This window comes from Thalassophryne amazonica, chromosome 13 (genome assembly GCF_902500255.1).
Source record: "Thalassophryne amazonica chromosome 13, fThaAma1.1, whole genome shotgun sequence".
In the NCBI taxonomy this organism is placed as follows: domain Eukaryota; kingdom Metazoa; phylum Chordata; class Actinopteri; order Batrachoidiformes; family Batrachoididae; genus Thalassophryne; species Thalassophryne amazonica.
The window spans coordinates 58,127,267-58,140,581 of NC_047115.1; the positions used below are offsets into that span (position 1 = coordinate 58,127,267).

General features: G+C 42.1%; 1 protein-coding gene across 4 annotated transcripts in view; it reads left to right on the forward strand.

The window, feature by feature from the left end:
• The window catches only part of vit (vitrin), an 84,373-nt gene that overhangs the window by 39,792 nt on the left and 31,266 nt on the right, over nt 1–13,315 (forward strand). For 3 of the 4 annotated variants that reach the window (XM_034184600.1, XM_034184601.1, XM_034184599.1), the window contains 3 exons: nt 2,961–3,023; nt 3,483–3,545; nt 6,747–6,821. In XM_034184600.1, the coding sequence (XP_034040491.1) occupies nt 2,961–3,023; nt 3,483–3,545; nt 6,747–6,821 (201 nt within the window). The remainder of the gene's footprint in view (nt 1–2,960; nt 3,024–3,482; nt 3,546–6,746; nt 6,822–13,315) is intronic. The other variant, XM_034184602.1, reaches the window with a different exon arrangement.

A 13,315-nucleotide genomic window follows, 5' to 3' on the forward strand; every position in this document is an offset into this window, starting at 1 on the left:
GTGTTTCTCCAGGTAACACTGGAGTTGCGTCAGGAAGGGCATCCGGCGTAAAACCTGTGCCAAATATCAATGCGATCTGGTTGTATCCGCTGTGACGACCCTGAACACAAAACGGGAGCAGCCAAATGAACAACCAAACAGTAAGACAGGAAGCAAACTTGGACCACCCCTTTCTTGCAAAGCTATCAACATCTCTAAGCACCTCCATCCATGGACCTCATGACTTCATAAGGTCTTCCCATGCATCTGTTGATCTCAAATATCAAGGACCCAGAGACATGAATTATCTCTCTCGAGATAAATGAATGCGTTTACAAGTTCAGTAATTTCACTGCATACAGATACACTTCTGATGGCTGAATCCAGGAAGTCATTAAAGGCCTGGGTCTTACTTTTGATCCAGGACAAATGACCAACACAGATATTCCAGTTCTTTACTCAGCTTCTCAAGTGCCACAATCATTGCATCCATTGATTCTACAAAGATCATGGCATTGTCTGTCAAGTTCAGATTGACCTATACTGCAACATTAAAAAATACACCGAACAAAAATATAAATGCAATACTTTTGTTTTTGCTCCCATTTTTCATGAGCTGAACTCAAAGGTCTCCTTTGCCGAGGCAAATGGTGGTCACACCAGATACTGGAACCACCCCCCCCCCCCCCACCACCACCACCACCACCACCACCACCACCAAGCAAAACTGCATATTTCACAAGTGGCCTTTTATTGTGGCCAGCCTAAGGCACACCTGTGCAATAATCATGCTGTCTAATCAGCATCTTGATATGCCACACCTGTGAGGTGGGATGGATTATCTCAGCAAAGGAGAAGTGCTCACTCACACAGATTTAGACATCTTTTTGAACAGTGTTTGAGAGAAATATGTCTTTTGTGTATATAGAAAGTGTTTTAGATCTTTGAGTTCAGTTCATGAAAAATAGGAGCAAAAACAAAAATGTTGCATTTATACGAGGTCTATTAGAAAAGTATCCTACCTTTTTATTCTTTTCAAAAACTATATGGATTTGAATCACGTGCGATTACATCAGCCAACCTTGAACCCTCGTGCGCATGCGTGAGTTTTTTCACGCCTGTCGGTTATGTCATTCGCCTGTGGGCAGGCTTTGAGTGAGGAGTGGTCCACCCCTCCCGTCGGAATTCCTTTGTCTGAGAAGTTGCTGAGAGACTGGCGCTTTGCTTGATCAAAATTTTTTCAGAACCTGTGAGGCACATCGAAGTGGACACCATTCGAGAAATTCAGCTGGTTTTCGGTGAAAATTTTAACGGCTGATGAGAGATTATGGAGTGTTACTGTCGCTTTAAGACTTCCCACAGAGCGGGACGTCACGCAGCGCTCCGAGGCGCCGTCGTCAGCCTGTTTCGAGCTGAAAACCTCCAAATTTAAGCCTTTGTTGACCCAGGATGTCATGAGAGAACAGAGAACTTTCAGAAGAGGTCGGGATCAGCAGTTTATCCGGACATTCCACTGTTAAAGGAGATTTTGTAATGAAAGACGTGCGGACGGATTGGCGCGTCGGCAGGCAGCCGGCGCGGCACGCCGCCACAGGAAAAACACCTCTGTTGGAAGCCTTAAGGACAAGTTGGAACATGTCCAGCTGTTAAACAATTTCTCAGATACTCATTCAACTGAAAGCCATCAAAAGCCGCCTGGTTTTTACAAATGGTTATCAACACGGAGGGACAGGAACCTTGGTACTCTTTGATGATTTCATTTATTCCAAGGATGGGCTGTTGATGGATTTTATCCACTGCACGTGTGCCTCTAGTGGAAGGCAGTTAGTCCCTCAACAAATGGGAACAGGTCTTCTCTTTCAGGATTGAATTTTGAGCAGTTTGTTTGTTTTTTTGTTTTGTTTTGTTTTTTGCAGTGGCTTTTGATGGCTTTCAGTTGAGTGAGTATCTGAGAAATTGTTTAACAGCTGGACATGTTCCAACTTGTCCTTAAGGCTTCCAACAGTGGTGTTTTTCCTGTGGCGGCGTGCCGCGCCGGCAATCCATCCGCACGTCTTTCATTACAAAATCTCCTTTAACAGTGGAATGTCCGGATAAACTGCTGATCCCGACCTCTTCTGAAAGTTCTCTGTTCTCTCACGACGTCCTGGGTCAACAGAGGCTTAAATTTGGAGGTTTTCAGCTCGAAACAGGCTGACGACGGCACCTCGGAGCGCTGCGCGACGTCCCACTCCGTGGGAAGTCCTTAAAGCGACAGTAACATTCCATAATCTCTCATCAGCTGTTAAAATTTTCACCAAAAACCAGCTGAATTTCTCGAATGGTGTCCACTTCGATGTGCCTCACAGGTTCTGAAAAGATTTTGCTCAAGCAAAGCGCCAGTCTCTCAGGAAGTTCCCAGACAAAAGAAATCCGACGAGAGGGGTGGACCACTCCTCGCTCAAAGCCTGCCCACAGGCGAATGACGCAACCGACAGGCGTGAAAAAACTCACGCATGTGCACGAGGGTTTAAGGTTGGCTGATGTAATCGCACGTGATTCAAATCCATATAGTTTTTGAAAAAAATAAAAAGGTCGGATACTTTTCTAATAGACCTCATATTTTTGTTTAATGTAGGTTTGCAGTATCTTGATACAAATTTTAGTGATGGTAGTTACCAAATGGAAAAAAGAAAGTATGTTTATTCTATCATGTTTATTGGTGGAATGTTACAGCTGCAGGTTGCACAAGGGTTTGTAATCAGTGTGTCAACTATTCTGCCACAAGGGTTACAAATGAACAGCCACATGTAACTACATTTCAGCAACAACATAGCACCTACTAGACCCACTGCACAAACCAGAGAACATTACAATTAGTAAATTAGTCATCGCTGTTGTGTGCACGTTTTGCTCAGTGTATTAATTATTAGTGTATTCAACAATAGACGTACATCTCTTATATCATCTCATATTATGATGGTCTCTGTCCTTGGTCCCAGGTCTGCGCAGACCAGAGGCAGGGTCAGCAATCAGGAGACAACCAGCTGCTCCGGTTGGTTCAGGTCAGCCTCAGCACATGCACACACTCAAACCCAGCTGACAACATGTAGACATAGGAATGTGGGTCAAGGGCAACAAAGATGACAGAAGGAATCTAGGAGACATCTGACCCCTATCCTCACACCCATAAGTCTGCAGGGGCACCTTTAATCCACTCCACTGTGCATCTCTGCTAACATTCCTTTCTCAAAACCGCTGTTCTCTGCCATCAGGCTCATCCTCTTATTCTTGTTTTCATTTTCAAAGATGAAAAGAGCAAATGAAACAAAGCTAAATCCTGTAAATATACCCAGCACATATCCTCTTATTTTAAATATCATGCTGCGTAGAAAATGCCTTCAACTTCTGTCAGAACTAAACAGCTGGGGTCCATTTGTGGATCTGCAATGCTCTTCTGCTTCAAAACTCCTTCTTTCATTTTTTTCTCCCCTTTTCTTTCTGTTTCATATTGCTATGAGCAGCAGTTAACAGGGTTCAGCCAGCCCCACCAGCACGGACACCAACCACGGGACAGTCCAACCCCTGTAAGTATCTCCAGACTGTGAGGGGGAGTCTTTCCTCAAAGTTCACTTTCAGTCATTCTCACTGATGTAGAGGCAGTTATGATCAAACTGAGGAATGATTCGGGCAATAAAATTTTACATGAAATGTTTCATTAAGCAGCACTAATGTTTAACCTCTGTGGGATGCTGATGGATTTCCTCTGTTCCTTAAATGACCAGCAGCAATAAAAGATAACTTAACTCAAGCAGACTCCAGTTGGCCTTTTTGGGATCACATGTGACAAAGTGAGTGAATACCTTAGACATGAGCTACGGCTTGAGAGTTTTGTTACGAGATCATCTTGTGCCATGCTCCGATGAGAATGAGCTCTAAGTACTGTAATGGCGTCTTATGACATATCCCATGCGGTTTGGCTGTTTCCACTCAGTCGTAAAAGCTCGCAAAGAGATGAAAGCAGAAGAATCAAGTGGTTCGGTGAAGCTTCCATAGAGACGCATGAATCTGATCAACAATGCTGCACAGGCTTGCAGAATCTGTCTACTCTGCAAGCTGGCCAAGAATGAATAGAACATTTTCTCTATTCAAGGCAAGCTTGGTTTGGCTCACTGACGAATCTGCTTCTGTTTTGCTTCTGTGGAATTTAAGGGCACTTTTCCCTAAAATTAGATGCATCAGCTGTCTGAGATGCTGCTCTCAAAAACCTATGTTAAAGTAGCAGACGCTGTAGTGCCTGATCCAGGGTCTACAGGCGACAGATTTTGCTTCTGAAGTAATTGTTTCATTTTGGATTTTTGATGTATTTTATTACTTTTGCAGTTTTTAATTTTTTTGTGTGTGTGTGTGTGAAGCAATTGGTTCATTTGGATTCCAGCATTTCAAAACAATAAATCTCTTTCTGATTCATTCAGCTTTTTGAATATGTCACAAAAGGCAGTCATTGTCTGAAGCATAAGAGTAAATCATTTTGTAAACCAATAATTGAATCCTTCAAAGCTCCAAAAAGTCTTCAAAAAAACATCCCAAGCCACACCCACATTCTGGTCAGCACTGAATATTGACACTGAGAACTTGTGGATGTTAATGTGATAATTTATTGATCCCTTCGGGGAAATTCTTTATGCTAAAAGGCCAAAGGTTAAACTAAGTTATGAAGAACCATCCCTGAAGCAAGCAGGGATTTCGTGTCTTTCTCTAGGGCCCTTCAGTAGAGCGGATTTTTGCAGATGTTTGGGTTTTGGGAGATGATTTACAAGGTGAGTTTTCTTTTCTCCGCCACAGTCACTTTGTAGCGTGGCTGCCCCAAACGGATGGATGGCTTCATTTATGTGGAACGTTACAAACAGAGTTGGGTAGGATTCCTTTCAAATGTAATCACTTAGAGAATACAAAATACAAGACAATGTGCATGGTTTTAGATTACTTACAACAAAATCTGAAAACTTTTGAAGTACTTCAAAATCAGTTCCTGAAAATGGACACAACCATAAATATTCATATACATCTGATAAACTATAAATTCATTTAGAAATTAAAATGCAGTATTTCAAAACATCATTTTCTAAATGCTTAGTTTGTTTCAATTCATAATTTATCAGATAAATAAATTAATATTGTGATTATGTTCATTTTTAGTGTAAAGTGCATTTTCAGTGAGTGATTTTTTTTAAGTAATTCAAAAGTGTTCTGATAGTATTGGATTTTGTATTCAGCAACAGATTACATTTCAAAGTATTCTAGCCCAACTCTGGATTCAAACTCATTTACTCCACCATTTGTTATGACAACCATGATGTGGTTCTCAAGATCTTCTGTGAAATGACGTACGGTACTCTGCAAAAACTTTTAGCCAACCTAGCATTTTAAAAGCAATGTTTGCTTGTATATTTTCTCATCTGTATCAAAGGAAAATCATGTTTGAAATTTCAAAACATACCAACTCAGATGGTCATTTCATTGAAGAAGCTAAATCAATTAAGTTAAAAACATTTTCAAATGTAAACATAAACAGCACTGAAAAAAAGAACCAACTTATAAAGTTGTTTCAATTTGAAACACATGAATGAATTAAGTTGTTTGAAGTTAAGGTAGTAAGTTAGATCAAGTTAGATCAAGTAGTAAGTTAGATCCAGTCTAACTTACAAACTTAAGTTCAAACAACTTAATGTTTGTAAGTTAGACTTGATATAACTTACTACCCTAAGTTCAAATAACTTAATTCATTTAGATGTTACCAACTGAAACAATCAATTTAAGATGGTTCAACTATTCTCTTTTTTCAGTGAGGAAACTTGATTTCTTTGTATGTTTACTGCTGGGTACAGCACGGAGACAGCTGCCGATGCTCTTGCAAAATACCACCGGAAGGAAATTATGTATTTTTCATAGGTGAATAGCAGTCACACTTACACATTTAGCATCTTAAAAAAAATTCAAACACTTGTTAGCGTTTTTGTTTGCTTGTTTTGCAGAGTACTGTATACCCAGCATGATGGCCTGAGGTCAGGGTCTGAACCTGACCTCAGATTCCTGAAGTGGGCATGATTGGGAGAGTGAAACTGGATCCTTTTTAAAGTACCTGTCTGATCAGAAAAAACACCTACATCACTGTCTGCTGTGTGCTGCTAGGACTTTGACCAGCAGCAGATTGTGCTAATCTCCCCCTCCCACTAATCACATTGTCCCTGGTTTGACACCAACCCTGGAATAATACTCCCACGCTTCACTGGGCCGCTGACTGGGCCCATCACCAGTCAACAAAGGCCCCGCTCACTCCATGTCCCTGTATGGGAACCCAGAACTCAGGCTGCATGTTTTTGTAAGCTCCCCACCCACCACAGGGAGGGGTTATCTAAAGTGTTAGGTCCAAGTCTGTTTAGACAGACACAGTGCACTGTTATAGATTTACTGAGGTGTTTGGACTTCTGGTGTTCAGTCACACTTCCTTTAAATTGTCGCTGTGTAAGAATTTGATTCAACTCTTGAACTGCCTGAACATTCTGCCACATTATGGGCTGAAACTGTGCATGTCAAAAACTATGGCAGGAGCTGCAGCAAAACACTTTTTTCCTGTCTCTGAGACACGGTACTGGGTGTTTGGTGTCTGACAAGGCTGAACATCTTGCACACCACTAATAATGTGGTATGTTTAGTGGAGGTCACAAGTATGCTTCTCCTTGCTGTAACACCAGATAAACACCACTTTCCAATCTTCTCCTATGCAGCGTTTCCCAAAAGGGACTGGGCGCCACCCTCCTTTTCTCGTCCAGATTGGGTTCCTGGAGCTAGACGGCCGACAGGTACCCAAACTCAGAATATATCATCCTTCCTTAAATAATCATGACCCTAATCATCACCCTAAATAAAGTACATTAAAATGTTATGCAATTTAAAATATGGATGAGAATATTATTTGTCATAAAACATTAAAATGAAGCTTATATTAAAGCTCATGAAGTGCAAATAACAACAGAAATCACTGATTTGTACATGAAATTTTATCTGTATTTGAAAACAGAAAAAAAAAAACCTGCAACGTTTGATGGTTAACTTACTTTATTGTGAGTTAGGTTCTTCTTTAGTAACAGATGTTTTATACAGACCCTGAGGCCCATTGTCTCAGTACTTCTCGGATTCCATAACATGATGCACATTAGTCTCTGACTACCCTTGGATGGGATGCCAGTCAATTGCAGGTTAGTATGTCCAAAGGTCTACCAGATCCTCTACGTACATAAAGATCCTTATTGGTTTCTGCTGTGTTCCTACTGTGTTATACAAATTCTTACTGCATCCACCCAATTTTTTTGTGGAGATGGTGAAAACCTGGTTGAGGGTGACAGGGGCTTTAACTCTAAAGACATCACTTGACAACAGACATTGTCAACTGAGAATCGAACACAAGAAATAAACCAGAGAAAGCAGGCATTAGAGCAAGACATAGGTCTGTGAGAGCTACGTGGTATGTGACTCAATTAACTCGGAAATAAGCATGTGTGTGAAACTAGAAACTCGAATGCCTGTGAAACAGGAAGTAAAGCTACAAAAATAGCAAGAAAAAATATAAGAAAACTAACATCAGAACACCAAAAGTGTGAACCATGACAGGTGGCCTGAGACTATGCTGATGAAGTGTTTGTTCAAAGGACACAGACAGGTAGAGTGACTTGGAAACCAGCCCAGGTCTACATATTGGTTGTCCAACTCCTGCTGCATAGTATCACATTTCCTTTTAATAACGTGCAAGACATATGAGGTCTGTTAGAAAAGTATCCAACCTTACTATTTTTTTCAAAAACCATATGGATCTGAATCACGTGTGATTGCGTCAGCCAAGCTTGAACCCTCGTGCGCATGCGTGAGTTTTTTTCATGCCTGTCAGTTTCTTCATTCGCCTGTGAGCAGGCTTTGAGTGAGGTGTGGTCCACCCCTCTCATCTATTTTTTATTGCGAATAAATGTCTGAACGATTTGGATCTTTGCTGCATCAATTTTTTTTCCAGAAACTGTAAGAGACCTCCAGGTGGACACCATTCAAAAAATTAATATGGCTTTCAGGGACGATTTTATGGGGATTAAACAGATTAAGGGGTGTTACTGCCCCTTTAAGGACTGCCCACAACTGCTGAGAGCGCGGCGCGCTCCCAGCGCCGATGGACAGGCTGACACCCCGCACAAACAACCAGATCATTTCCAACGTGAAAGCTTTGTTGATCCGGGACCTCGTCTGACTTTCACAAAAAGGCAGAAGATGTGGACGTCAGCACTTTTTCCGGCACATTCCACCGTTACAGGAGTTTTTTTTTTTTCATGGAAAAAGAAGCCGAGGGACGCGCCACGGAGCCGTTCATTGCGTGGGACAAAACCATCTCGGTGTTGGTCTCACAGGACGGCTTAAAGGTGGATTTCAGATGGATTCCGGTTGCTTTCCAGTCGTGTGAATATCCGATTGTGATTGTGCATGAGCTGAACATGCCAGAACATGTCCTGTGAGGCTTCATCACGGCGTTTCTTTTAGCCATGCAGCTCCGCCGCAACGCGCGGAATTCCTCCGCCTTTGTTCCTCTTTCCATGACAAAAACTCCTGTAACAGTGAAATGTGCCGTTCATTTCTAAACTGGACGCTGTCTTGATCCGGTATGTCCTCTGACTAGCACAGGAATTGTGAAAAGACGTGGACATCAGCACTTTTTCCGGCACATTCCACCGTTACAGGAATTTTTTTTTTCATGGAAAAAGAAGCAGAGGGACGCGCCACCGTGCTGCTCTTGACGCGGCACAAAACCACCTCGGTGTTGGTGTCTCAGGACGGCTTTCAGACGGATTCCGGTTGCTTTTCTGTCATGTGAATATCCGAGAAATTGAGCTTGAGCTGGACAAGCCCCAACATGTCCCGTGAGGCTTCATCACGGCGTTTCTTTGTGCCGAGCGGCTGCACCACGACGCGCCGAACTCCTCCGCACGTCTGTCTTAATGTGCCGAGGGGTAGACCACACCTCACTCAAAGCCTGCTCACAGGCGGATGAAGCAACCGACAGGCATGAAATAACTCACGCATGCGCACGAGGGTTCAAGATTGGCTGACGCAATCACACGTGATTCAAATCCATATGGTTTTTGAAAGAAATAATAAGGTCGGATACTTTTCTAACAGACCTCAGTATTATACACCTTTTGAATAGATTAATGTTGGCAACTGGGTGCCTTAAAGCAGATATTAAGCTTTGCAGCCAGACATAAATCCATAAATTGTAATTTATAGTGAATTTTGACATGCACAGTCAGAGAACTGTGGGATTTGGAGAGTGTTTAACATGAGAACTCAACAATATTTAACATTCATAAGGCAGATAAAAAATGATTTTGCATCACAAGAGCATCTAAATCAGTCGAGGTCTGTAGACACAAATTGTTTTTAGTTTTATTAATTTTCTTTGTACCCATTTTCTGTCTCCAGTTGTACAAACACACAGGGCCTTAATTGTCCGATTTTACGCTTCATAACTGACTGCAGGTTTGAAAAGGTCACAGGTCTGGACTATGGGCAAGTCACACCTGCAGCACTTTGTGATTAGCCATGCTGTTGTAACATGCAGAATGTCGACTCGGCCTTGTCGTGTTGAAATATGAAAAAGATGTTTCTGAAAAAGGCGTCATGCGGAAAGAAGTACATGTGGTTGCTTCCTCCAAAAAAGTGTGTGAGTCTGTTAGCCATGAACACTAATCAACCACCGTTCACGGTAGACTCTTGTCAGACATGCGGACGGCTTTACTCTTCTGTGGCCTGGAGAACGGAATGTGACCTCCTCTTCCCCCCAAAACATTGTGAATGCACGGCTCATCAGATGACAGTGTACACTTCCACTGCGCATCAGTCCATTTCAAATGGGCTTGAACCCACAGATGTTGGCTGACTGCACTGTTCTCTCTGCTGTGTGCGGTCTGAGTTTGCATATGAGGATGTAACAGTTTTTGAAAGTATTCCGAGCCCACATGCTGCACTCAAAAAACTGACCCATTGGATTGACATAAATATACTAATAAATATACGTAGTGCCAACTAAAATAAGTTGCATTGTCTTGCATGGATGTGCTTTATTTGAATTGGGGCTACATATATTTATTAGATGGAAATCCTGCACATAATTGAATTGAGTTCATCCAATGAGCCATTTTTTGAGTGTGACATTATCAAAGAAGCACTGATTTTATAGTAATGTCATTCTGTCACTTATTTATACAGATTTCTACAGATTCAGGGTAAAATCCATACATTTCATGCAGCTGATTATGGTGGATTGTATTGTATTTTGTCCTGTGACAGACCGGCACATGTCTCACACTCTATGACTGCTGGGATAGGCTGCAGCACGGATATATTGTCAGGGTTTTTTTTTCTTCTTCTTCTTCTTCTTCTTCTTCTTCTTTTTATTTTTTGCAGTGTCACAGATTTTGTTGAAGTGACATCTTTGCCTTGGCCTTTCATATGAGCTCTTTCTATACAGTCACTGGAGAGAGGTGTTTGATATTGCCTATATCTAGGGTAATAGTGCTTCTTGTCTTACTGTATGGTTGTGAGACTTGTCTGCCAACCAGTGACCTCTTTAGATTTCTTTGGTACTAGGTTGCTTCTTAGGATGCTTGTACCCCACTGGATGAACACTTGTCAGATGAACACTTACTTCAGGAGATTTTGCAGAGAATCACTTGCATTGTGAGGGAACATCAGCTATGACATGTCGGCCATATACAACCCCTGGCAAAAATTATGGAATCACCGGCCTTGGAGGATGTTCATTCAGTTGTTTAATTTTGTAGAAAAAAAGCAGATCACAGACATGACGCAAAACTAAAGTCATTTCAAATGGCAACTTTTTGGCTTTAAGAAACACTATAAGAAATCAAGAAAAAAGATTGTGGCAGTCAGTAACGGTTACTTCTTTAGACCAAGCAGAGGAAAAAAATATGGAATCACTCAATTCTGAGGAAAAAATTATGGAATCACCCTGTAAATTTTTATCCTCAAAACTAACACCTGCATCAAATCAGATTTGCTCGTTGACATTGACCCTGTGCCATGACATTGACCCTACGTGTCTTCTTGCAAGGAATGTTTTCGCAGTTTTTGCTCTATGGCAAGATGCATTATCATCTTGAAAAATGATTTCATCATCCCCAAACATCCTTTCAATTGTCCAAAATATCAACGTAAACTTGTGCATTTATTGATGATGTAATGACTGTTGTGTGGGCTGCCAGAAGAGGAGGTACTGCTGGCCCACCACCAGAAGGCGCCCTGCCTGAAGTGCGGGCTTCAGGCACGAGAGGGCGCTGCCGCCTCAGGAACAAGCCGTGGTTGACAGCTGTCACTAATCAACACATCTGGTATAAAAGCAGGAAGACACCTCCACCAAACTGCCGAGATATCATCTTCATCTGGAGGTAATACTCTCAGCCCCTTTTGTGAGATCGGTAAATCTATTATTGTGAGTGTTTGCAGGAGAACCGGTCGTTTTTGAGGAGGCTGTGCAAGACGGCGCTCCTTTTCAGCTGAGACCGCTGCAACGCGCTGAGTGAGAGGTGGAGGTGGCATTCCCACCATTGTTACTGGGTGTTCACACACCCACCCTTTGACTGTCTTTTGCTTTCTGCCAGCAGTACCAGATCCGACACGCCGGGAAGGTGGCCACCTGGGGACTCCGGGACTTGGCGGCTCCAGTATTCCTCGGGTTCAGGTGGCGGTGGAAATCGTGTGGTTCCGGTTCATTTCCAGACGGGCGTCTCCTATCGTCGAGCCTGCCCACACGACACCTTTTATTAATTGACTGTTGCACATTCTGATTCTGCTGTGTTTGGTTGTGACATTCACACCAGTAAAGTGTTATAATTTGACTCCTTCCATTGTCCGTTCATTTACGCCCCCTGTTGTGGGTCCGTGTCACTACACTTTCCCAACAATGACAGCCTCTCCCCAGTGCCTTTACCTGACATGCAACCCCATATCATCAATGACTGTGGAAATTTACATGTTCTCTTCAGGCAGTCATCTTTATAAATCTCATTGGAACGGCACCAAACAAAAGTTCCAGCATCATCACCTTGCCCAATGCAGATTCGAGATTCATCACTGAATATGACTTTCATCCAGTCATCCACAGTCCATGATTGCTTTTCCTTAGCCCATTGTAACCTTGTTTTTTTCTGTTTAGGTGTTGATGGCTTTCGTTTAGCTTTTCTGTATGTAAATCCCATTTCCATTGGGCGGTTTCTTACAGTTCGGTCACAGACGTTGACTCCAGTTTCCTCCCATTCGTTCCTCATTTGTTTTGTTGTGCATTTTTCAATTTTTGAGACATATTGCTTTAAGTTTTCTGTCTTGACGCTTTGATGTCTTCCTTGGTCTACCAGTATGTTTGCCTTTAACAACCTTCTCATGTTGTTTGTATTTGGTCCAGAGTTTAGACACAGCTGACTGTGAACAACCAACATCTTTTGCAGCATTGCGTGATGATTTACCCTCTTTTAAGAGTTTGATAATCCTCTCCTTTGTTTCAATTGACATATCTCATGTTGGAGCCATGATTCATGTCAGTCCACTTGGTGCAACAGCTCTCCAAGGTCTGTTCACTCCTTTTTAGATGCAGACTAACGAGCAGATCTGATATGATGCAGGTGTTAGTTTTGGGGATGAAAATTTACAGGGTGATTCCATAATTTTTTCCTCAGAATTGAGTGATTCCATATTTTTTTCCTCTGCTTGGTCTAAAAAAGTAACCGTTACTGACTGCCACAATCTTTTTTCTTGATTTCTTATAGTGTTTCTTAAAGCCAGAAAGTTGCCATTTGAAATGACTTTAGCTTTTTTTCTACAAAATTAAACAACTGAATGAACATCCTCCGAGGCCGGTGATTCCATAATTTTTGCCAGGGGTTGTAGCATGCTTCTCTGGGTGTGATCACACAGGTTGAAGAACCCCAGTGGGTGGAAAAAGCCAAGAAGATGCCCACGTTTCACTTGCATGTTGCAGATAGATGATTATTTTTGAGAGGTGCGGATGAACAGTTCCATGGTGTAGTGGATGTAAAGATGTGTGACACCTGTGCATGCTCCCAGACCAGACCTGACCAGACCTTTCTGTAGCCAGTGAGGATTATATCACCTGATAGCTTCACAGTGCTCTGACTGCCTCTGCAAGAAGCATGAATTTCAAAATGATCCTTTATGTATGAAAAAGTATACTTATAAGACACCATATTAATAATTAATTTTGCACTCTTCTCATTTAAATGCAGAT